Here is a 24,889-nt window from a genome sequence, read left to right as displayed (position 1 = left end):
ACACCTGGGTTTATATAAGTGTGCTTTATGACACAATGACAAAATTGCCTAGTGACACATTTCTCAGAATGCATTCTCATTGTTCAGTGGTACAGGACTATGTGTGTGTGTGTGTGTTTGTGTGTTTCTTCCCGTTTTCACCTGAGAGCTGATGATCTTTGTAGTAGTGGCTGTACAGAAAGCAGGACTGTACTATAGTTTTGAGAAAGGCTATGAGGGACAGAATGAACCAGATTTTCATCTTTGCTCTGCCATTTTTTAACTGTCTGATCTTAGTCAAGGCCTTTAATCTCTCTCCCCTATTTATCTATATGCTAACTGAAAACACAATAATAATACCCTAAATGTGGCTGGGAGCTTTGAATGTGGTGTTTTGTGTGTACTTATTTAGCACTGTATTTGAAACATAATAACCACTAAGTAAATTTTAGATGATTAAGTATGTAAAGTACATCAAACTTTCCCCTCCTTAAGGGTTGTTTTGTCTAGCTCACCGGATAAGGGTCCTGGACAGCCTCTCAGCCTACCTATCCTTTGCGTTTTTCTTAGGCCAAACAATTCTTGGAAAATCACCTGGCACAGAAAATTTATAGTCCTGCTTCATGACTTATCTTGTACCTTGGGGCATAGGTTCCATCTGACTGTTCCTGGCTTGACTCTTTCACAATAAACTGGTAAACTTCAGTGCACCGGGACACTGGAACATGCACATGAGCAGAGGAGAGAGACAGCCCGTGAGCACGTCTGACACTCTGTTCTCTTCTCATAAACATTGGAGATGCTCCATGAGCACAGGATTCCGGTAGGCCCTCATCGTGTGAGAGTTTAGGAAGATTCAAAGCAAGTGCAAGTTTACAGGAGACAAGAGGAAAAGATAAAGGATACTAAGACAAAGCAAGCAGAACCAGCAGAAGGATTTCTACAAAGCATGTGAGGAAGAAGGGCTGCTCTAGATGGAAGATCTGAAGGCAGATAGAGCAACCAGATGCAACACATGGTCTTGGATCAGATCCCGGTTTGGCTAAAGTAGCTATAAAAATATTTTGGAACAAGTAGGGAAATTGTAATATTGATATTAGGTGACTCTAAGGAATTACTTTATTAGCTGTGAAAGTATTATTTTTGCTATATAGAATTATTTTATTTTATGAAAAACGTGTACTCAAAACGTTTAAAAACCATGATAATCCTTCAATAGGTATGTGGATTAACAAACCAATATAGCTGTACAATGGAATTTTATTGAGTCATAAAATGAAATGAGCCATCAAGCTACAGAGAAACATGGAGAACCCTTAAATACATATAGTTAAGTGAAAGAAGCCAGTCTGTAAATCTACATACTATGTTATTACAATTATATGACATAGTAGAAACCCAACACTACAGAGATAGTACAAAGGTCCGTACTAGCCAGGACATGGGGACAGGTGAGAAAGAGGAATGAATAGCTAGAACACAGGGGATTTTAGGACAATGAACTTACTCTGTTTGAAATTCTAATAATGGCTATATGAAATTATGCATTTCTCAGAAATCATGAAAAGCATAATACAAAGTGTGAACCTTAACATAAACTATGAACTTTATTAATAATAACAGTATTGATTCAATAATATAAGAAATATACTAATGCATGATGTTAGTAATGGGGAAACTGCAGAGACTAAGGTGGTGTGAGTATACAGAGTTCAGTGTATTAATACTATCTGTCAATTGCTTTGCAAATCTAAAGCTACTAAAAAACAAAACTTACTAATAATAACCAAGAGAGGCCCTTGAAATCTAGGGTTATCTGAATCTGGTCAGGTCTCCAATAATACAAATCCCCACCTAAGCACTGAAAGTCCTGTAAATGGATCCAGTGTTGAAATTCTGAGGCTTGCCTAAGTTCCTGAAAGACCAGAATGTCAAACTAAACCAGAAATGACAGAGTGTTTTAGAATGCATTCCATATGGATAAGTAAAAATCTCCCTTCTATCCAAAGTTAGGTAAAAGCCCTCTAGCAAGAGGATATAGATCCAGAGCCTGGTTTGGTCAAGGATAATCCCCGTGTAGGTCAGTTGGCCTGGGATGTTCATAAATTACTTGCCTGTCTACTCACCTCTTGTGGATGATTAAATTATATGTTCACATCTAGGCATTCTCCTAAAACCTTCAGTTTAGAACTTTATTAGTATCCATAATCTTTCTTCATATTAGTGCTCTCTTTCACAAATTATAAAAGTTGGTGCACTTTCATGAGAAATGTAAAATAAAAAAAACTTCTTAAGACATTGCATTCATTCATCTATAACTACAATCTGGCAGATCCATCTTTAGAAGCTGGAGACCAGGCATTTTAGTTTTACATTCTTAATCTGCATTGAAACAAAACAAACAGAAGGTAGCATGTAATTTATTTCCCTGGCTTTACCCACAAAATCACAATCTTTTTGAGATTCGTATTCTCAGTCTGTTTAGTGAAGGAATTAAGAATGAGGGTCTTTTTTTTTTATTATTCTATAAGAAACTCCTTTTAAAAATCCAAACTCTATTGCTTTGCTTCTTCACCCCGCTCATACGTATGCACTGTGCTTATATTGTATTAACCTGAATTTTAATATTAATTTAAGGGGTGTTTTTCTTTCCTATAGCTTTGAACTCTTACATATGAAGATTTTTTTTAAAGTTCATGAAAATGTGGATTATGAAAAGCTATGCATGAATTTCAAAATTGTTCACATCAAAATAATCCCATACTTTAATTTTATTTTTCTCACAAACTTTATAAAGTCTTGTCATAGAGTGTTTGCTTTAAATTAGCTGAAAGTTAAATTTTGTGTCCCAGAATATATTAGCAACTTAATTAAGATCATTGAGTCACTGATAATAGCCACATACTACTCTCACAAAATTATGTCTCTATTGCTAACAAATTAATCATCAAAGCAACTTCTGAACTGTGAGTGTTTTGAGTTAAGAGATGGGCAGTGTTGTCTAAAAAGTTATCATCATGTTAATAAATTTTTCTCATTGTAAGTTGCCCTTTTTCTTGGGATGTTGAATGTCTGCATATGCTGTTGAGTGACTGCATACCTTTATCCATCTTCAGTGTCCAGAAAAAACTTTCATGGTTAATTTGCTCCTAAAGACTTTTCCTTTCTAGGCATTATGACTTATCCTCCTTGTGTGATCCAAATTCTATGTGGCATTTTAGTAAATGATATGATAAATCAAGTTTCCCCAGCTGTGTTGACTCTTATGAAAAAGAAAGATTGCCTAAAATTATGGATTTTAGTCATCTGACAGCTATTGTTTGATGTTTCATTTCCTTTTCTTGCCCCACTTTTATCGTACGAGGTGCTGAGCATGCACAATGCTATAGGCAAGTCCTTGTACCGCCACCTGTGTTGCTTCAGAGTAATTGAAAATTATCGTGGTAACCGATGCTGCACCAAAGCAATCACTCAGGATGGTAAAACTATGTTTAAAAAAAAAAAACTCCCACTTGCCTCTGAAGCAAAGTAGCTCCGATTTCTCAAACTGCAGCCACCGCCCCTAACCAAAGAATGGGCACTTTTATCGTACGAGGTGCTGAGCATGCACAATGCTATAGGCAAGTCCTTGTACCGCCACCTGTGTTGCTTCAGAGTAATTGAAAATTATCGTGGTAACCGATGCTGCACCAAAGCAAAGCAATCACTCAGGATGGTAAAACTATGTTTAAAAAAAAAAAATCCCACTTGCCTCTGAAGCAAAGTAGCTCCGATTTCTCAAACTGCAGCCACAGCCCCTAACCAAAGAATGGGCTGCACAGGAGCCTAGTATGCACGGGACTCCAAGTGTTACCTTCGTCTCTTTAGTCTTGCGTTTGTGTCCATGGGGAAGCAAGGCCATCAACAGTAACATCTTTGAAGAGACAGGGCTGTAATCACCATTCTTTGGCCTTACATGTTGTGCCTGGCTCACCCATTTTATCTGTAGTTGCACATAAAAGGCCAAAAGAGGGGCTATTTCTCTCTGGGGTTCTTTTTATTATTATTTCTTGGCTCAAGTCATTATTGAGGTCTGAATCTAGTTGGAGCTCACTTTGTAAAGGATGGTTACAAGGGGGCAGGGACAGTTTCACCCACAGGGCACAGCCCTTTGAGTAATCAACCCAGGCCATCTCCAGTCAAGTTGTGTGATTAACAAAGTGTTCAGTCCTACGCATGCTCTTCCAGATAGCTGTCGAGTAACCCATCACCCATGCTGCCTTTGAGAAAACTGAAACGAATTGATGATTGCATTATGATTGACAAAATGTGGTTTGGATCTCAGTACTAAGTACCTTGAAACCCTTTATTCTCTTCTATCTTTAGCTGAAACTGGCTTAAGAAATTAATTAGAAAATGACCACAGATTAACATTGAAAGATCAATTTTTGAGCTCCATAAAATTCTTTCTTGATGGGATAAAAAAGGGAAAACTCAGACACTGGAATTTGTCATTGAATCTATAATATAAGAGGCTAGATAAGAGGGTAAGTAATGGGTTTGACAATGAAATATATCATATACAAAATAAAACAAGATAAAACACTCCTACACAGTTAAGATTTATCAGTAAGTAGTAATTGGAAGACAACTTTGAAAATATTTAATAAGCACAACTGTTTATCCATTGGGCTTTCTTGTGGACTAAACCTTTGAAATGTAACATCTGTGGGGCTATTCATTTGTTGTTCTTTTTTCCTCAATCCAATTTGCTGTGGTCAAAACGTAGAAAACTAAGCTCTAAGCCAGTTTCTTAATAGGATGACATTTGGGCAGCTATTTTACCTAGTGATTCTGTGCACTTTAGTAGCAAAGCTGAAATAAGCCCTCTCCTTTTTGGGGGGAAACAAGATGGTATTCCATTGAATGCTAGAATTTTATCACATTATTAAAAAAAAAAAAAAAAAAAAAAAAAGCTGCTTGAGAGACCTAAGAATATAAAAGCATTTGAGATCTCAGAAGGAGTTTAAATCAATGCACTGCCACAGTTACAGAGCAGATGAAAGAGCCTGCTGTCTCAATTGCCAGGAAACTACTTAGAAACTCTCACTTTGATTTCTTCACATAGTCCGTTACATTACTGCTAAATGCAATATATAGGGACGTCATGACTTTGATGTTGTACAGCTCTAACAAATGGAAGCTAATATGATAGAACAACTAAGATTTGTGGTTTTATGTGAATATACAAATATATCCCCATCTTGCTCCCTATGTGCTATGTATCTCCAGGGGCTGTCTTTTAACCTATATTTTTTATAAAATTATAATTTCAGTGTTTTATTCATGAATTCCAGTAAGCAATACTATGTTTATATTCTACCAAAAGCTCATAGGGGAATATTGTTCTTCTGAATTATTACTTTAACAATAGACATCATACACCGATTTCAAAAGTACATTGTAGTTTTATACATCTTTTTGTTGGTACTGGTCAGATCTTAATTCAGTGAGGAATTACTGATTCCTTGACTTTGGAAAATCTGATGGTTTTAATCAGTGGGTCTGAACAGATAGAATTGGAAATTGCATTTGCATCCAAATACAGCAGGGATCTTTTTCCAGTTTTGGTACTAAACTTCAACAGAACCATGCAGATATTAAGATAATAAATTTTAAAAACCTATAGATTTATCATTATTCATTAACTAATACATTTTGAAATAATTATGCTGCAAGATGCTTCTTCTCATATAAAGAATAAATATTGTGTTTGTTTACTTATTTAAGACTTTGAAATTTTTGGAAATAATAGAAAGAAAAGATTAGAAATTATGTACATGTCAGAAGTTTTGAATGATATTATTGATCCTATCGGTTACTAATCTTTTGAATTTGGGCATGGCATTCAATGTTAGTTTTAATTTCCTTATTTGTTAAGCAATTCATACTACTTTCACTGTCTGTCTCAGAAGTGATGATTAACTAAGGTGATACTTGAGAAGCAGTGCTATGGTAAAAAGAGCTTCAGGTAAGCTGTTTGACCATGGTCATATTGTTTAACCTTCTGAACTCCTAATTGGTGAAATGAGACTGGTCTGAAAAATGTCCTTTGGATATTATTTGTCAAAATTCTTTAAAACTAAATCACTATATAAACATTTGTGACTTTTTTACGCATGTCTTGAAAACTATTGGGTTGTCAGAAAAGTCACGATGTGTTTTTTTCTGTTTTCTATGCAAAAATGTGTCTTGAATTTTTCTGGCAACCCAATCTAAAGTACAATGTAAAATACTGAGATTTTACACTATTTAACCCATTGTCAAAACAGTTTAGTAAGGAGAAACCGTAAAATTATCCTTTTTCCCCTAGGAAATCTTTAATGATTGGATGCATGATCCTTCTTATTCAGTGTTTCAAAGTGGACCATGTTCATGGAGAAGTGTTTGAACCCCTTCCAGTTACATAAGACTTAGTTAGTGTAATTGGGAATGTGATAACTATTGCAGAAGAATTTCTATTTTTGTTTAAATGTTATTCTCCAATATTCATTTTGCTAAATAATTTATGATAATTTTAAATCATCTTGGACTTAAATTATAAACACACACACACACACACACACACACACACACACACACACACACATATATATATATATATATATATATATATCAGATATATATTCTATATATATCAGATATATATTCATCTATAACCTCAAAGCACATGTTCCCAAGGCATGGTGTAGAATTTGCCCACCTATGTGATAAAACATGAATAGAATAGGAATTGTTATGCTCATGAGTTCATTGGAATTATATCTACTATACAGTATCACTATTTTCAAACTTTGTCACATTTACAAGTAGACTGTGAAAAATGTGTTGTGCTATTACATAAAACATGCTAATACCAAGCATAATACTTTATAGAACTCTTTGCCAAATTATGTATCTGGGAGTAGTATTTTAAATTTAATTTGAATTTTGATCGTTTCCTACTAAATTGTCTCCTACATTTCAAAAGAAGTTAGTTGTTTTTTTTTTTCTCTCTTTCACAGGCAAAACTTTCCATTTTGACCTCTGTTAGGCACTTTAAATTGTAGATTACCTGATAGTTCTTAGAACGTTCAGTACCATTTTGTCTGAGCCTTATAATTTCCACCTTTATGATATAATTTGATTTTTACAACAATAAGTTAATATCATTCATCTTTTCAAATTGTAAGGAGGGAGAGGGGACTCAAAAAGCTTAATGACTAGCTCAAATTTACATGAATAACAGATCCTGGTCTCAGGCATAAGTGTTTTGACAATAAAACCAAAGTTGTTGGGTTTTTTTTAATTATTACTTAAGGTAAATAAAAATAGGATCTATGACCTTCTTTCTGCCTCATTAGATCAAAAACATATTTGATTTTAAAAATTATATCCTACTAAATTTATGCTCTAATGATTTATTCATATTCTGAAATTTATTTTGTGCTAATGTGGCCTACTAAATACTAGCTACTATTTTTAAGCACTTTAGTATATTGTCTTTCAGTTTCCTACATGCTAAGCATTTATCTTCATTTTTAAGTAAAGAAAGTTACTCATGATTACATAGCTAAGAAACAGTTTGCACCCAATTGTGCCTGACTTCTACAGGCATGCTCTCCACATCTTAACTTGATATGACATAAAACTGCTAGATTTAATTTTAAGACATAGTGCTTCAAGTTCAATCTCTTTCCATTTCTAAAGTAAGAATATTACCCTCTCTCCTGCCTAAGCCAGGTTTATTCTAAGTATTGAAAGAAATAATGTATGCAAAGGAGTTTTTAAGTTATAATTCTCTGTATATAGGTCATTTACTATTAATCTAGCTAATCTCATTTAATGAGAAATAAAAAGAAAAGAATAACCACCCATGCCAATCCTTTGTCATCTCTCACGTATTTGTACAGTCACTCTGCTTAGACAGGCTTCCACTAAATACACTTGCACCTAATGTAAAAATTCAGGGCACTGGGTCAGACCTCTGAAGGAGAGTGTTCACTGCCAAGGGAGCTTTGCACACCTCAAATCATGCTGCAGAGGGCTACCATCTACTCAGCTTCTGCACAGGGCTGGTCTTGCTGATATTCTAGGGATCCCTATTTAACACAGCTCACTATAGAAATATTCACACTTATAGAAATAATTAATAGTGGCAACGATCCTTATAATGGCACCTGATGCCCTGCTGCGAAGGAAGATAAACCAGCCCTCACCATAAAGAACTTACAAATTATACTAAGCAAACATGTTAACAGCTATTAAGAGTTCTAATCAGAGCTGTTAAACAAACAATTAAGAGATGTCATATAAAATACACCCATTTAGGCATAGCAGCTACATGTTTGGAGTTTTAAAAGGAATCATTTACCTTTGAGATGGTGACAAAGCCCTCAAATGGAGGGTAGAGGCTAGGAAACAACAAGACCCCTTTCTGAGCAACTCTGTTTGCTGAGATCACGCCCCATGGAGAGAGCTCTGCTCTCAATGTTGTTCTTGCATTCCTAAGATTTATTTTTAGACTTATTACTACTTAATCAGAAAATTAATCTTATTTCTTCAAATGTGACTTCTTTTTACAAAGAGTGCTTCTTTCAAAGGGTCATGAAAATGTTAATATAATAGTAAAAGTTAAGAAGAAATTATTTGGATAAAGTTTACTTTGCAGACAGCATTTAGGGTAAGATGAGATTCACACCAACCAACGTTTAAAACTTTGCTCTTCTAAGATTAGTCCAGCAGCATCAGCATCATCTGGAAGGAAGCTCATCAGCAATGTAGGGTCCCTTTCTACTGTCTTCTTCCAAACCTACAGAATTAGAATCTGCACTTTAATAATATCTCCAGATGATGTGTATGTATATTAAAAATTTTCAAGAAAATATCAATATATAAAGTTCCTATGTCGAAAATTCCATCAGGAAAATTCATAGGTTAATGTTATGGGAAAGCAGAAATTAAATTCCTCACTTATGAAAGGTACACAGTGCATCCATACAATTAAGTGTATGTGAAGAGGTCCCCCAGCACTCTCTCAGGGTGGAGTCCCATATGGCACTCCACTCCAGCCATGCACCAGTCAAGTCACTGTCTTGCAGTCACTCCTGCCGCTTCAGGTTGTGTGTCCATTTCATGCCTTCAATCTAGCTTCCCTGAGTACTGATACTGCAGCATGGAGAGCACAGGAGAGGTGGGACAGAGGGAGTCTTCTCAGCCCTAGGCCCCACTTTCATAGTAAACATGCACCAAGTTTACATTTCAATCACTTGCTAAGTCTACTGTATACTCATTGTGTCACATTAATCTATTAAGAAAATCAATGACTTTTGTTATTCTCCCTGAAAAAATTCATGCCTGAGATTGAACTTTTCTGTTCATATCTCGCAAAGCATATCTGAATTTCTTTTAACAGTACACTTTTGTGACAGTCATGAAAATCCCATAGAGTACATGACATGAAGTGATTTTCAAAATCTGATTTTCTTACGTTAGTATGGTGAACTATTTTAAGACTACAATAAAACTATGCCCATAAGCTTATATTATATATAAAAAAAAGAATCTGAGAGTGAACAAAAAGGATTAGGTAAAGCTTCAGTTGACTCTATAGTTTATAAAAAAAAAAAAAGAAAGGGGAAAGAAACCTGTGGAGGAAATTATGATGTTCTTTATAATTGTTCTGAAAAGAAAAACTATCAACTCTGGGAAAGTTATAACAGGCATAATTAGTGTTCAGATTGTTCCTCCTGAGAAACAGATTTTTTTTAATGTAACGTACATGGGTCTCATAAATAATGCTCTTGTTAGTATTTAGTAGTTATTCTATGCTTTTTTCTACATTGTAATAATATATGGTACTCTAAAATAGGACATTTTTTTTGTTGTTGTTTCCATTTTTGGTTTCTGTTTGTTGTTAGTCATACTATATAAATAAGAAGGTAAATAAAAAAGAGAAACATTGACAATTTTATATTCTAGTGTGAATTTTTCAAAACAATAGTTATTTTTCTATTGATGATAATTTGGAGATATTTTTAAAAGTGTGTTTGGTTCATGGAAGAATTGAAGGAAAATATCATTATAACCATGTTAAAAGAGTTTTCCTCCAATATTTTCTAGATGTAGGTCACCTTAGGTTATATGGTCATGATCCTGTCTTTATCACCTTGTAACTAACTTCCCTAAGATTTAAATTCTTTATCTGTAAAATAGGGCTCAAAATTAAACCTACCTGTTAGGGTTATTTTGAGGACTAACTGAGATAACATTCAAAAGTGTGTAGCATGGGGGGGGCCCTGTGGTGGTGTGCTGGTGAAACCCAATGCTTTGTTGGTCTGACCCATGTGTGGGTCAATATGTCAGAGAAAAAGTGATTGGAAACAGTCAACCTAGAAATCTGTATCTATATCCATTTTCTTTGAGCTCTAACTCAAATCTCAACCATACTCACAGAATCTCGAGTATATTGTTTGTGGAAGGATCCTGATTTCCCTAATTCATTCTCCTTTAACCCCAGAATTTTTAAATTTTTGTTTTCTGTTATACGGTCACGAAATTCAAAACTCTTTTTTTAAAGGGGCTGGCAGGTGCCGTGGTAGTTAAGGTATTATATTCACACATGACTCCACATGACTGACTGTGTTTCAAGACCCAGACCTGGCAGCTTGCTTTCTCACTTTCTGTTTCTCTGTCTCTCTCTGGTCAAAATAAAATAACAAAATAATAATAATAACAAATGGAGGGTTATTTTGAGGACTAACTGAGATAACATTCAAAAGTGTGTAGCATGGGGGGGGCCCTGTGGTGGTGTGCTGGTGAAACCCAATGCTTTGTTGGTCTGACCCATGTGTGGGTCAATATGTCAGAGAAAAAGTGATTGGAAACAGTCAACCTAGAAATCTGTATCTATATCCATTTTCTTTGAGCTCTAACTCAAATCTCAACCATACTCACAGAATCTCGAGTATATTGTTTGTGGAAGGATCCTGATTTCCCTAATTCATTCTCCTTTAACCCCAGAATTTTTAAATTTTTGTTTTCTGTTATACGGTCACGAAATTCAAAACTCTTTTTTTAAAGGGGCTGGCAGGTGCCGTGGTAGTTAAGGTATTATATTCACACATGACTCCACATGACTGACTGTGTTTCAAGACCCAGACCTGGCAGCTTGCTTTCTCACTTTCTGTTTCTCTGTCTCTCTCTGGTCAAAATAAAATAACAAAATAATAATAATAACAAATGGAATTAAATAAATAAATAATTCTTTTAAAAATCTTTTTAAAAACATTATTTGTTCAACATACAATTATTGAGAGAAGAATAAATGACAAACCCTGTACTAGTCACTGGGACTAATATAATGACCACCGTAAATACAGTTCTTTCCTCTTGAGGCTTCAGTCTAATTGGGAGCTAGCTGTCAACCAAATAATCATGCAATAATTGTAAGTCAAAGATGTCTGAGTAAAAGAAGACTATAACTTATGCTGGGGTTCTTGAAGGTCTCCCTGGAGAAGTGACATTTGCCATGAGACTGAGGTACTGCTGGCACTTAGCCATGTGTAGGCGGGAAAGACTGTTCCAAGAGTGAGAGGATCTTGTGAAAAGTTTCTGAGGCAGAGAAAGAATAAGAAATTCAAGGAAAAGAGTAAATATCTGAGTGACTAGACCATTGTGAACACAAAGGAAAACACCATCAAGTGAGGATGAAGATGGCTAAGCCAGTTGAATGAGCAGCACTCCAGCCTCAGTTCACCACCTCTGGGCATGAGAACTATCTCCAGACAGAACATCCCAATAGAGGGAAAATGAGAGAGTTCAAATGCCTTTCTTGGAATCAGCAGATGGTGTAATGGTTACGTCGCTGGACTCTCACATAGTAGACTGTGGTTCGAGTCCCAGACCCAGTGAATTAAACTCACACTGGGCACATGTGTGTACTTGCCCAAAATCCCAAGAGGAGAATGGAGGAGAAAGGATTGTGGTATCGCCATCCCCCATGGGAGGAGATTTCTCACTTTCTGTCTCTCTGTCTCTCTCCATCTCTCTAGTGAGAGATACCCTATAGCAAAAATCTCTCAAAAAAAAAACAGACTTTCTTATGTTGTGCCAAATTCAACCCCTTAAAAATTTAACCTATGTGATTCATTTTTTAACAGCTGTGCTGACATATATCTGAGAGACAATAAACTGTATATATATTAACAATTTAGTAAATTTGAAATATGTGTGCACCTGTGACACCATAGCCACATCAAGTTTATGAAAATATTTGTCATCCCCAGAAGTATCCCTGTGTACCTTTGAAATCATCTCCCTGAGCAGGCAGCAATTGATCTATCATGCCTAGAACAGTGTCTGGTACCTGAGATAAATATTTGTTGAGTAAATGAAAGTCAATCCATTCACAGAATTAGCTCTTGATTTGACCTTTGATTGCTTACTCCATCTTTTCTAGGTATGCAGCGCTATTCAGAATCAGGATTTCACTGTGATTGAAGACTACTGCACTGGCCTTAAAGCTCTGCTTTATTTGAAAAGCATTGAAGAACTGCAAGACTGGGATGGGCAGAGTCCAGCCACCGTGAGTCACCAGAAGGGGAAACCAGTTCCACGTATTGCTGAACTCACCGGAAAGGTATGTGCTCATTTCTCCTGGGTTATCCTTGAGAACTCTGCTTTGGTTAGTTTCTCTTTCAGATCTTGTTTGCCCTCCTACATTCTCACTAACAGAGGAAACAGACTGCCAGCAGAATCTTTCTGAAGGAGGCTTGATTACAGCTATATGATGGATCCGCGAGTTACCTTTTTATAAAACCAATATAACACAAAGTCATAAAAAAGAAAAAGGTTGAAATTTGTAGTGTAAAGAGCCTCTGAATCCTTGGTTTCTGTGGTGATGACTGGCATCCTTTCCAGTGGGAGGCTGGAGATTTCTTTATTCTTTAACAAGCTCTGGAAATTATAACATTACCTTTCTATTTTCCAGACAAGCAAACCACTGGAGTCCTGAGTAACATGATGAAGTTCTTAAAATTAAAATCTAATCAGTATCTTTTGTAATTGTTTCTACTGTGTGGTTAAACCTGGCCTCAAAAGGTTATGTCCCAACGTTCTCACTAACTGCTATTTTCTGAGAAATATACACTACATTTACATTTTGTATAATACAGTGATTTTAGCAACTCATTTCTAAAACAACATTCAGCATTTTGCCTTTGTATTTCCTTTGTATTATTCTAAATAGACAACCATTGTCAGAAGACATTTCTTGCGTCCTGAACGAGGGGAGGAAAAAATTATAATTCTTAGTCTTCAGCTTGTCACTACATCAATAATTAACTTTTAAAAAAAGGGGAGCGGCAGTATAAAAAGATTCTTTAAGGAAGCATTTAATAATTCAAATGAATTTTAACTTGAAACAGGTCACATGAAAAAGAATGAAAAACAAAAACCCTGGGTACACTGCTTTGGAAGAGTGGGTTAGGGACTGAGAAAGAATGACAGAAACATCATCTCAGTAACTTATATTTGGCTAGTTTTAGTGGAAAATATCACTGTCCATCTCCTAAGATCCAAAAATAAAACCTTCTTGAAGAACAATGTGTATGATTGCAAGTCCACAAATGAAAAAAGAAAAATGAGAATGAAATAAAATCTTACAATGTGGATTCCAGGAAAATATCATGATGAATGACTACATGAGTGGCAATCAAACAGAAAGGCTATGACATTAATATTTATAATATTGTAATTAGCAAGACAGAGCCTCTGCAGCATTATTAGTATAACGAATCATATTATCATAAACTGAGTCTGCAGTATTTAGACAGTCAATGTTCTTGCCTGTATCAATGGCTGTCAATACCCCAAGGTTGTTCATGACTTAAAAAAGAAAAGAAGAGTTTCACAAATGACTTTACACTCATTCATTGTAAATATCTCATTGAAATTGTTTCTGACATGATAATTTATGACCATCTATAAAAGCATTGTGCCCAATTTGAGTGGGTGCCACGTGAGCAGAAATGTAAGTAGCTGCATTATACTGTACCATTTTGTCTTTAAAGGACTTTCATACTCATTTAAAAACTTTCCTATTCAAGTAAAAGATGGTTGATGATGGGGACACTTGTGTCAATGACATAGATGGAAATTGATTTTCTAACAGTTTGAATCTAGATTCAGACTTTATTTTAGTAAGTCTAGCCCTCATCAAAATCATGTGTAATTATCCACATTATAATTTGTTAAAACATGAAAAGATTTTGCCTGTGTGATTGTATTAGTGATTCATTTTTTATCACTAACTTGAGGAGTAAACAGCTGGTCAGGTTATAGTTTCGTGCTCCCCGATCTCCGGTGTATGCTGACGTGACTGAAACCACAGGTGAATAACTTCTTTAGATTAATATTCCTATGAGTGAACCAAAGTGCTTTGGATCCAGAGTATAGGTGGCTTCCTAAGTGTGCCATTTTTTTTTTTTTTGGAGAGGTTTTTTTTGCTATAGGGCGCGTGCGCTCGCCAGACAGACAGAGAGAGACATAGAGACGGAAAGCGAGAAATCACCCCCCAGGGAGGATGGTCAGGCCGCAATCCCTTCTCCTCCATTCTCCTCTCGGGAACTTGGGCACGCACACACACGTGCCCGGTGTGAGTTTTAAGCCACCGGGTCCGGGACGCGAACTGCGTTCGACTACGTGGGAGTCCAGCGACATAGCCATTACGCTAACTGCTGGTTCCCACCTAATTGTGCCATCTTAGCGTTGCTAGTATGTGTATGTGCCTTTGAAAATAAGTTATATTGTGCTTTTGTAAGTGAAAAAATATCTGCTGACCTTTAGAGTTTTTGTGCTATAGAGAAAATTAGAGAAGATGTTGACCCTTTTAAGAAAGATTCCCTAGGCCCAGCCATGGAGGTGTGGGCGGTACTGTCATGATGCACAATGCTGGAGTCTCAGGAGAGGCCCAGGTTCAGATCCCAGGTCAGCCTGAACACACTTGTGCTCCTGACTGGCTGGAAGGCTAAGGAGGATCACAGAATGGTAGAACCCTGTGAAGGCAGCCTCCCTCTCTTTCTTTTTCTGTCAATAAATAAGTTTAAAAAGAAAAAGAAAAAAACAAGGCACCCTAGAAGTAGCTGACTTCTTTAGAAAGGAAAAATTTATTTGAGAAGTACAATTGTTACTCTACTAAAACTTTCACTCCAAATTCAGTACATTAGAGTAAAATGTTCAAAAGAAAGCAATTACAATGGAGCATTTGACAATAGAGAGAAAATGAGACTTCGGCAATGGAAACATCACTTTGGCCTAGTTATTCATGTTATTTTCAAGTAGTTAGTATAGTTAATATATTTCTTTATGTTTATCTCATTTAGTAATTAAACTCCCCAAGCAATTTCTTTGGGTGGATTTTGAAGAGCAGAAAGTTCAGCGTTTATGGTCTGTGGTGCATCTCGTTTAAATCTGTGTCCAGAAGAGGAAGAAAATCCCTGGGAAGAGCTATCATCAGCTTTGTCACACTATAGATTTGTTGATCTCTAACTATTCGTACTTACAAGCCAACCACACATGGCATGCTTGTGGGAATGTAGGTTTCTAGACCCCACATACATCCATCCTGATTTGGCAGGTCGGAGGGGCCAGGAATCTACATTTTTAATTTTGTGATTCTGATTGAAGGATCCAAGATCTGCATTGCCAGAAGGAATGAGAATAGCCACAGAAAAGTGAGAGATCGAGATGTTAGAGTGAATGAGTAGAACATGAGCTTCTCTTGACAGACAAGGCTAACCATAAAAGATTTTAAACTGCAGGAGAAATGAAACAAAAAGAGGCAAGAAAGAAAATCCAGAGAAATGTCACACTAATCTCTGAATGGCCAGCTGTTGAAAATGTCCAACACTTGCACAAAGGACAATAGTACTAGCAAAGTAAAGAGCGAGGCTGTTTCATATGATGCTTCATCACTTACTAGCTAGACAACTTCGTCTAGTCACTGTACAGGTCCACACTGCTGATGAACTATTCTGAAACCCAAACTGTGCTGAAACCAAATAGTTTCATGTAATTCATTTAGTAGAAAACCTGGGCTGGGTCCATATGAGGCTATTTATAATTGTTATTTATTTCTCTTAAAGAACACTTAAATGTTTACTGCAGAGAGACCAATGTGTTTGATTCCAGGTTGCTATCCCATAGTTTGCTAGGGCCAGAGGTGGAAGTGTTTGATAAGATGAGATACATATATTATTTTACTTTTGTAAAATACAAAAATACAAATCTGCATGGATACATCTGGCCCTGGGGTTTTAAAGAAGAGTTTGTAAAGAATACCTAAATGATCTATAACTGCAAATCTACCTTTACCTGTTCTTTAAAGTGGAGACAAAGTATTTATTTTTAGTGATATTAGAAAATAAAATATTAGTATTTGTTGAGATTCTTTGCTTGACAAATGTGAAAAAAGAATTCAACACTCCAGTGTTTGAACAGCAAGTTTTGCCATTGGAAAAGCATGGAAGTCAAGTCTCCACTGCTCTGTTAGAATGAGAGCAGGACATCTAAGCAGGATTCCTAAAAGGTTTAAAAGGGAAGCATCGAGGAACAAAATCACTTGAGGTCTTCATGAATTCTCACACACTATTCCCTACATCTGGAATGGCTTTCCAAATGTCAAGCACCCTTTCTATTTAAGTTATTCCCTGACATCTACTCTACGATTAATGTCTCCTTCTCTCCTGAACCTCAGTTATGACAGGTACTACAGAGCATTTGATTTTACAAGATGGTTTCCTCTGCTAGACAGAAAGCTTACTTATCTTAACCATTTTGTATCCCAATTTCTTAACAGAGAGACAGGAAGCAAGAAATCACCCCCCAGCGGGGGTGGCCACATCACACTCCCTTCTTCTCAGGTCTCTTCTTGGGTTTTGGGCATGCATGCACATGCACCCGGTGTGAGTTTAAGCCGCCAGGTCCAGGACTTGAACCGCAGTCAACTATGGGGAGTTTGACAATGTAAGCATTATACCATCTGCTGGTCCTTTATATCCCAATTTCTTGGACACTCACTGATACACTAGTAAATGTTGGTCAAATAAGTGAATGAATGGATAAATTAATGTTATAAGAAACAGCATAGGGTAGCATTAAGAATTAGTAGGGCCAGCCCATGTTCTGATAGTTAAGGCGACTGGATTCCACATAGCTGATTGCATGGTTTGAATCCCAGACTTGAAAAACACTTCTCTACTCCAACAGAGTTGATCACTACTTTCATATAACTATATTGCAGGTATTATATTATCTTCTAGTTGTGTGCCTTCTTGTCCATTGCTGTAGCTCATTCTGAGCCTTTTGAAAGCAGAGATCACATCTTATTTATGCTTGAGCTTTCAAGCACCTAGCACAATGCTAAATGTTTATAGAAACAAATTGTGCAAACTATCTTTGGTGTCCTCATTTAGTATGAAAAAAAAGTCAATTTATAATTAAAATTCCAGCTAGGCTGTTTCAGAAATAGCCATCATGTTAGAAGAAAACAGTAAACGTGCCAAATTGCTTTCACTAGGTATTAAAACATGATGAATACATATCAGTGATATTAATAAGTGAATATAATGTATTCATTAAAAAGCTTTCACTAGGATAAAATCAGAAAAGCTGCCATGTATAGAAACTTTGAAAAACAAGACTATTCTGAGGGTAAAAAGCAAAATTGCATCCATATGACCAGATGCATATTTCTCAATTATCGTAAAGCTAAAAGTTACATGAATTCATAAAACTATTGCTGTATGGTTGTGGTAATTACATGTTGATGTATTTCTGGCAAGTTATCTAACATAAGGCACAAAGAAATGTCCAAAAGGAATACAATGTCAACAGTATAACTGTTAAAGAGCTACAATAATAGCATCTCCCAATAGGACAGTAGTATTGCTACTTTGGAATTTTTGTATCTTCTGGGGCCACCCAGTGGCATAATGATTGAGGCAGCCTGATCCCACCTAGCTGACTGCATGGTTCAAGTCTAGGATCTAGCAGCTTGAAGATTATACTTAGAGCATGTGCGTGGGTGCCCAATATCTAGAGAGAAGGGAAGAGAAGGAATTGCGACATAGCCAGTACCCTGAGGAATGATTCTCACCCCAACCCTTTCCCTGTCTCTCCAATGAGCACACACACCCTATACGAAAATTATTTTTTAAAAAGTTATATGTCTTCAGGACCAGCAGTTGGAGTAATGGCTATGTTGCTGGACTCTCATGTAGTCAACTGTGGTTTGAGTCCTGGGCCCAGTGGCTTAAACGCACTCCCAAGATCCCGAGAGGAGAATGGAGGAGAAGGGATTGCTGCATGACCATCACCCTGGAGATGTCTCTCTGTCTCTCTCTTTCTGTCTCTCTGTCTGTCTTTCTTGCAAGCGCATGTGTGCTATAGCAGAAACCTCTCAAAAAAAAGTATTATGTCTTCTATGCTGTTTATTTTCTTTATGCTTTTGGTTTCTCCTAATTGAGGTAGAATTTACACAGAGATAAAACACACAGGTCTTGAATGAACCACATAAGGTGTGACAAATACATATGCCCTCTCTTAAAATTCTCACCCTGACCAAGACATTGAGCATTGCAATCCTCAGGATATTCCCTTGTGCACTTTCCCGGTCAGTATCCATTTTCCTACTCTAAGGAGCAAATGTCATCTATTGTATTTTCTTTCACCATAAATTAATTTATTCACATTTTTTAACATTATGTATGTGCAATTCCATAGAATGCATTGGTTTTTTTGTTTTGTTTTGTTTTGTTTGTGGAAGGCAACTTTCAGCATAATATTTCAGAAATGTATTTATGCTGTTATGGATGTTAGTAGTTAAATAGTTTTATTGGTACATGGTATTTCACTTTACAAACATGGCAGAGTTTTTCAATGAATTGAAATTGACATTTGGGCTGTTCTTGCTATTTTAGTGTTATATTCAAAAAATTCATCTAAATTCGGGAACCAGCAGTTAGCATAATGGCTATGTCGCTGGACTCCCACGTAGTCAACCACCGTTCAAGTCCTGGACATGGTGGCTTAAAACTCACGCCGGGCGTGTGTGCGTGTGTGCCCAAGATCCCAAGAGGAGAATGGAGGATAAGGGATTGCGGCATGACCATCTCCTCTGGGGGGTGATTTCTCGCTTTCTGTCTCTATGTCTCTCTCTGTCTGTCTGGCAAGCGCACGTGCCCTGTAGCGAAAACCTCTCAAAAAAAAAGAAAAAATTCATGGAAAATGGAATTAAAGTACATGTTTATACTGGTGTGTAAAATTGAAATCTGTATGTACTCTTTTCATAATATACACTTTCCATGAACTTTTCTTAGGCTCCTCATAAGTATATTGGTATAAATATTCTTGCACAACTCTTTTTGTTAACACAGATTTTCATTTCTCTTGGGTAGAATCTAGGAGTGTCATTTCTCAGTCATTCAGTGTGTGTATAAGGCTTCCAAGAAACTTTCAAACATATTTCCAGGGTGCTTGTACCATTTTACATTCCTACTAGCTGGGGTGAATGCTTGGTTATTCTTCATTCCCATAACACTTGATGTTCTCCATTTTTTAAATTTTAGCCAATCTTGTGGGTGTATATTGATATCTCATTGTGATTTTTATTTTTACTCCCTGGTAACTAACAGTGTTAAGTACTTCTCAGGTCTTTATTTGCCATCCATATACTTTCCTTTGTGAATTGCCTTTTTAGACTTTTTGCCCATTAAAAAAAATGTATTTAATTTTAGGAGTTCTTAGTATATTCTGGGGAGAAGCCCTTAGATTAAATAAAACATTTGACAAAATAGAACACTCATTAATAAAAATATTTCTGAGGAATGCATTAATAGAATAAATTTTCTCCATCTGATAAAGAGTAAATATAAAAATTCTATAACTAGTAGCACACTTAATGATAACAGAATAAATTATTTTCTTCTAAGATATAAAGCTAACAATGTCAACTCTGCCTACTTCTATTCAGTTTTATCCTAGAGACTCTAACCAATTCAATAAAAACACTTTTAAAAATGATATCTCAGGGGCAGCAGGTGTCATGGTGGTTAAGACACTGGACTCCCACATAGCCGACCATGGTTCAAGTTCCAAACCTGGCAGCTTGCTTTCTCATTCTCCTTTTCTCTCTTTCTGTTACTCTGTGGTCAAATTGAATAATAATAAATATTTAAAGTTAAATATATAATTCTTTAAAGAAATGATATCTGGATCGAAAAGTACTTACACTACTATCCTTATTACAGACTGTAAGATTGTGTACACAGAAAACCCTAAGGAACCTGTAAAGAATCTAGCAAAATAATAAATTAGTTTAGCAAAGTTTCATAGCACATGAAAAATATATACCAAACTCATCTACATTTCTGTGTAAAATTTGGACTATAAATAATGGAAAATTAAAATTTAAAGTACCACTTATGATAGCCTCTAAAAACCATAAATATTTAGGAAAAAATTTAAATATATGCAGTATTAGTGCAATAAAAACTACAAAGAAATGCTGAGAAAAAAATAAGTTTTAAATCAACGATGAAATATGTTAAGATACATCAATTTCCCCAGATCAATTACAATCCAAATTAAAATCCCAACATGTGTTTTTGTAAAAGTCAACAAGCTGATTTGAAAATTTTCATTGGAATTTGAAGGAGTAAGAATAGTCAAAGTGATCCTGAAAAAGAACAAAGTTAGAAGATTTGTATTATCAGCCTTCAAAATTTTCTATAAATCTGCAGTAATCAAGCTAGTATGTTTTGGTGACAGGACAGACAAAAGATCAATGGAACAGATAGAAAATCCAGAAATAGATCCACACATACACACTCAATTGATTTTTGACAAAGGTACGAAAGCAATCCAATGGAGAAAACCAAGTCTTTCAACAAATGGCACTGGAATTAATGAATATCTTTATTGAAAGAAAAAATTAACCTCATATCACCCAGAAAACAAAAGTACTTTTAAATATATCATATAAATATATAAGGAAAAGGTTAAGGTAATTTTATTTTAGAGCAGTTTAGAGTCACAGCAAAATTGACTGGAAGATATATATCTCCTGCCTCCAGACTGTAAATTTTTAAAAGAAAACCAAAGTAACTATCTTTGTGGCCAATGGGAAAAGAAAATTTTCTTGGATAGAATAAAAGAAATACCACGAAATAAGAAAAAAAATGACAAATTATGTTTCATCACCACTTCTGTTCTTGTAAAGACACAGTTAAGAAAATGAAAACCCAAGTCACAGAATGGGAGAAAAGAACGTGTGACCAGAATAAATGTATATAGTATTTTTTAAATGTAAACTGCAGTAACCTGATGTAATTTAACCTTATCTGCATGTATATGGACTCTTACAATGAAAAACATAAAAAGCACCTGTCAGTAGACACTTGCAGCTTACTACTATTCATCTAGAACACCTTTTTCCCTTTTTTCTTTCTTCCTCTAATGGTCATTCTCAGTGTTAACCCAGAAAAAGGGAGAAAAAAGGGAGATGAAAGTGATTTTCCTTCAAGATCGTTTGATAGCCTGGTAGCCCTTGTCCATGTTATTTTATCCCATTTTTAGCTTTGTCCCTGTGGTTATTCCCCCTGCCACTGCCAGATGTATGGTTACATTATATTGTTAGAAAAGTTTCAGATGACACTTACATTTCTATCAGTTATGTGGGTAACGATTGAAATAGAAAACATTATTACTAAGATTGCTTTCTATGACCATAGTCACATTTCATGAGGCTAAATATTTTTTGTTGTTTTAGTTCAGAGAATGGAGAAGAAGGGAATGTGAGATGGCCATCCCTCTTGGGGAGTGATTTCTTACATTCACCCTCACTGTCTCTGCCTCTCATTCAAAGGAAAAAAAAAAGTAATTACCCTTGCTTTGAAGTAATAATTACTGTGTAAGGGTTGATAGCTTCCTCTTGTAGTTCAGAGCTTCTGACCATCTCATCAGTGTATAATGGTACCAGAAAGAGTCAATGTGCTATAGTGAAAAGAGCATGACATCAGACTGTTTGAAATCCAGCAGTTCTGGGTTCAAAATCCAGGCATGGTGTCCTTCTTCTGAATCGGTGAGATGCATGAATCTCACACCCCTCCATTTCCATAAAGGTAATTAAAATAGTGATACCTATTTCACAGGTGAAGATTAAAAATCACTTATGTAAAGGAGACAGCATGTAGAAGGCAGTGAATTCATGGTGGTTATTATTCTAATTATTTGTAATATGGAAAAAGACAAATTCTTATTTCCATTTAGGCAGTAGAGTATGGTAAGTGGTTCATCATTGTTTCTAAAATAGGCAGCAGGCAGGGCCTACTGCTGTTGCCAAATCAAAAGTATCAATATCTGAATTTAACATGAACCATTTAAAGAGCTGCTAGTAGGAGTTCCTCGTGTTAGAAATAGTTTTGCTTTGCTTGTGACCAGAATAGTCTGTAAGCCCTGCAAGCTTCCCATCGTGATGACTTCCATCCCAGAAGTAGGTTGGTTCATTTCATAGGGCAGCGCTCATCAGTTGGTAGCGCCTGCTCAGAGCCCTGTGTAGAGGCTCGTAATGCAAAGCCAGGCCCAGCAGAGGTGAGTGATCACTTGTCCATGCCTGCATGGGCACGAACACAGGATAAGGAGTTGCAGAACGCTGCATTCTGCTTCCGTGTCTGTCTGTTCAACACTGACGGGTCACCTTTTCTAGGAATTTGGGCAGCAGTGTGCCTTGGAATTTGTAGCCACTGTAGCTGTCTATTGCCATCCACCACTGCAAGCCTGAAATAAAATATAAACCATTCGACATTGAACCATTGTTTTGTCAGTCTCCCATCATTTCTTTCTTTCATCCATCATGCTTATAAAAATTATGATTCCCCACTTCTTACCACATAAAATTGATATCTAATTGCCAGGCACAAATGTAATTATTTCCTTTGTCATATTCATGAAAGTAAGTGGTTAAGTATAATTCTTCATACTTACCAAATATAACTATTTTAATCAGAATACACCTTATTAATATTAATGTCATACTTCGAACTTGGGTAAAAGTGCTTTTTGTCTGCAACACAACTCACTCACATTAATTCTGATGTTACTTTTAAACCACGAAAAAAGTTAGAATTTTTTCTTGTTCCAGGTGAAGACTAAGGATTTAAAAATAAACTATTACTATAAGCATGCGAGTTAAAATTTAAATTCAAATTCTAGCCTTGAACGCATTCCCAACGCTCCCTCCCATGAATGCTATAAAAATCAGTGGGCATTTATAGAAAACCAAGTCCCTAATCCTGATTTTATCAAGTGAAGTAGAATCTCTCTCTGTAACCCTGAGCTATGCCCCTGAGAGTCTTCCTGAGAAAAATATGTATTTGTTATAGCACCAGTTAATCCCATCTACCCACTTGAATAAAAGGATTATTAGATTGAAGATATAATTTTCTGGTAATTATAGGAGTCGGTGGAGTAATTTTGATCATGTAAAAAGTCAATAGAAATTTTAATTACATTGAGCTTTATGCCGATTTGACTTAGATAAGATTTGAAAAAAGTTAAATGTCTGCTATTTGAAATTAAAAAGGGGCAGGGACTTTGATTTACAAAAATAAAAAAAAAATAGAATTAGTTTTTTTTAGTTTCAAAATTATTTGGATTATAATTGCTATTAAACAGCTTTACTAAAACCCTGGAACCTTAGGAAAGTTAGGTCAACATATCTTGATTTACACTGAATAATTGACAATCTCACATTTAACCAAATCAGTTCAGATAGCTATATGTAATATTCATCCCCTTTCCTCTTCTTAGAAACCTCTTTACTCTCTGATTGCCCACATTAATCTAGTTGACCATTTAACTTTCCAAATATTCGCTCCGTTTTATTCTATACAATCTTGGAAAGCAACCTTAGTGTCTCAGATCCGTACCCTGCAATACTTCTGGACTCCGTAGTCACGGGTGACCCCTAGAAACGTGTCAGAGAAGATGCGACTACACCTGCACAGACAATGTGCCTGATGCTGCACAGAAAACCCTTTGATTTGCAGCTTCAGGCACAGTTTGTGAAGTTGCCTCCTAGACGGCAAGTGCCCTGAAGCCTTCACTCCCAGCCCCTCACACCATGCTGGCTGGGCTGCTGTGGATTGTTTCCAGCAAACGCATCAAGACCGTGCCTTTTGAAGATTTGTTGCCATACATCTTTAAAGCATTTTGCTTGTCTTGCCTGCGTATTGATTTTATCCCATTTCATCTCAAACTATAAAACCTTTTCTAGGTCCTGTGCTGGTGGTGATTCTCTTCATATGCCCCGTCCAGCTGAGCTGCAGAATGTCACCCATCATTTCAGGGCTCTCAGTCTGGTCTTCTTTGAGATCCTATATGTTACCAAGTCTTACTTTCTATGTAATTCTAGAACCAGATGAGACAAACAAAAGTAAACATATGAAATTTATGATAGTCTAGTCCTCCTGGGAAAATAAAATTATTCCAGTATTACTATAAAGCCTTCATGGAAACAGAGAATAAGCCTGGCAGGCCATCTAACTCTGTCCATGTCTTTGGTGTTTATGGTGGGCATGTCTAGTGCTCACTAATATTTCCTCTTCTTTGATCCTTCCTGATTTGATAGAAGAAAGCCTCCCTACTTCCTTTGATTTGAGTAAGCGACTCGTTTTATACTCAATGAATGTGAGCCAAGTGTGGTATGTGTCACTGGGCAGAAGCGTTTGTGAGCTGGCACTCAATTCCCCGTGCTCCTCTCCCATGACAGACCCTGAAGGCTCATACCAGGATGACGGCACATAAAATAAATGCTCTCAATTGCCGAGACACC

At 36.2% G+C, this 24,889-nt stretch overlaps 1 protein-coding gene across 1 annotated transcript in view; it reads left to right on the top strand.

Annotated features, from left to right (window-relative positions):
* The window catches only part of DPYD (dihydropyrimidine dehydrogenase), a 994,283-nt gene that overhangs the window by 856,663 nt on the left and 112,731 nt on the right, over nt 1-24,889 (top strand). Inside the window, exon 20 of the mRNA XM_006169013.2 lies at nt 12,458-12,637. Within this exon, the coding sequence (XP_006169075.1) occupies nt 12,458-12,637 (180 nt within the window). The remainder of the gene's footprint in view (nt 1-12,457; nt 12,638-24,889) is intronic.

Source organism: Tupaia chinensis, unplaced genomic scaffold (genome assembly GCF_000334495.1).
Source record: "Tupaia chinensis unplaced genomic scaffold, TupChi_1.0 Scaffold146687_1, whole genome shotgun sequence".
Taxonomy (NCBI): Eukaryota; Metazoa; Chordata; class Mammalia; order Scandentia; family Tupaiidae; genus Tupaia; species Tupaia belangeri.
The sequence above is the reverse complement of the archived record's forward strand: the minus strand, read 5'-3'. Positions and strand labels throughout refer to the sequence as shown.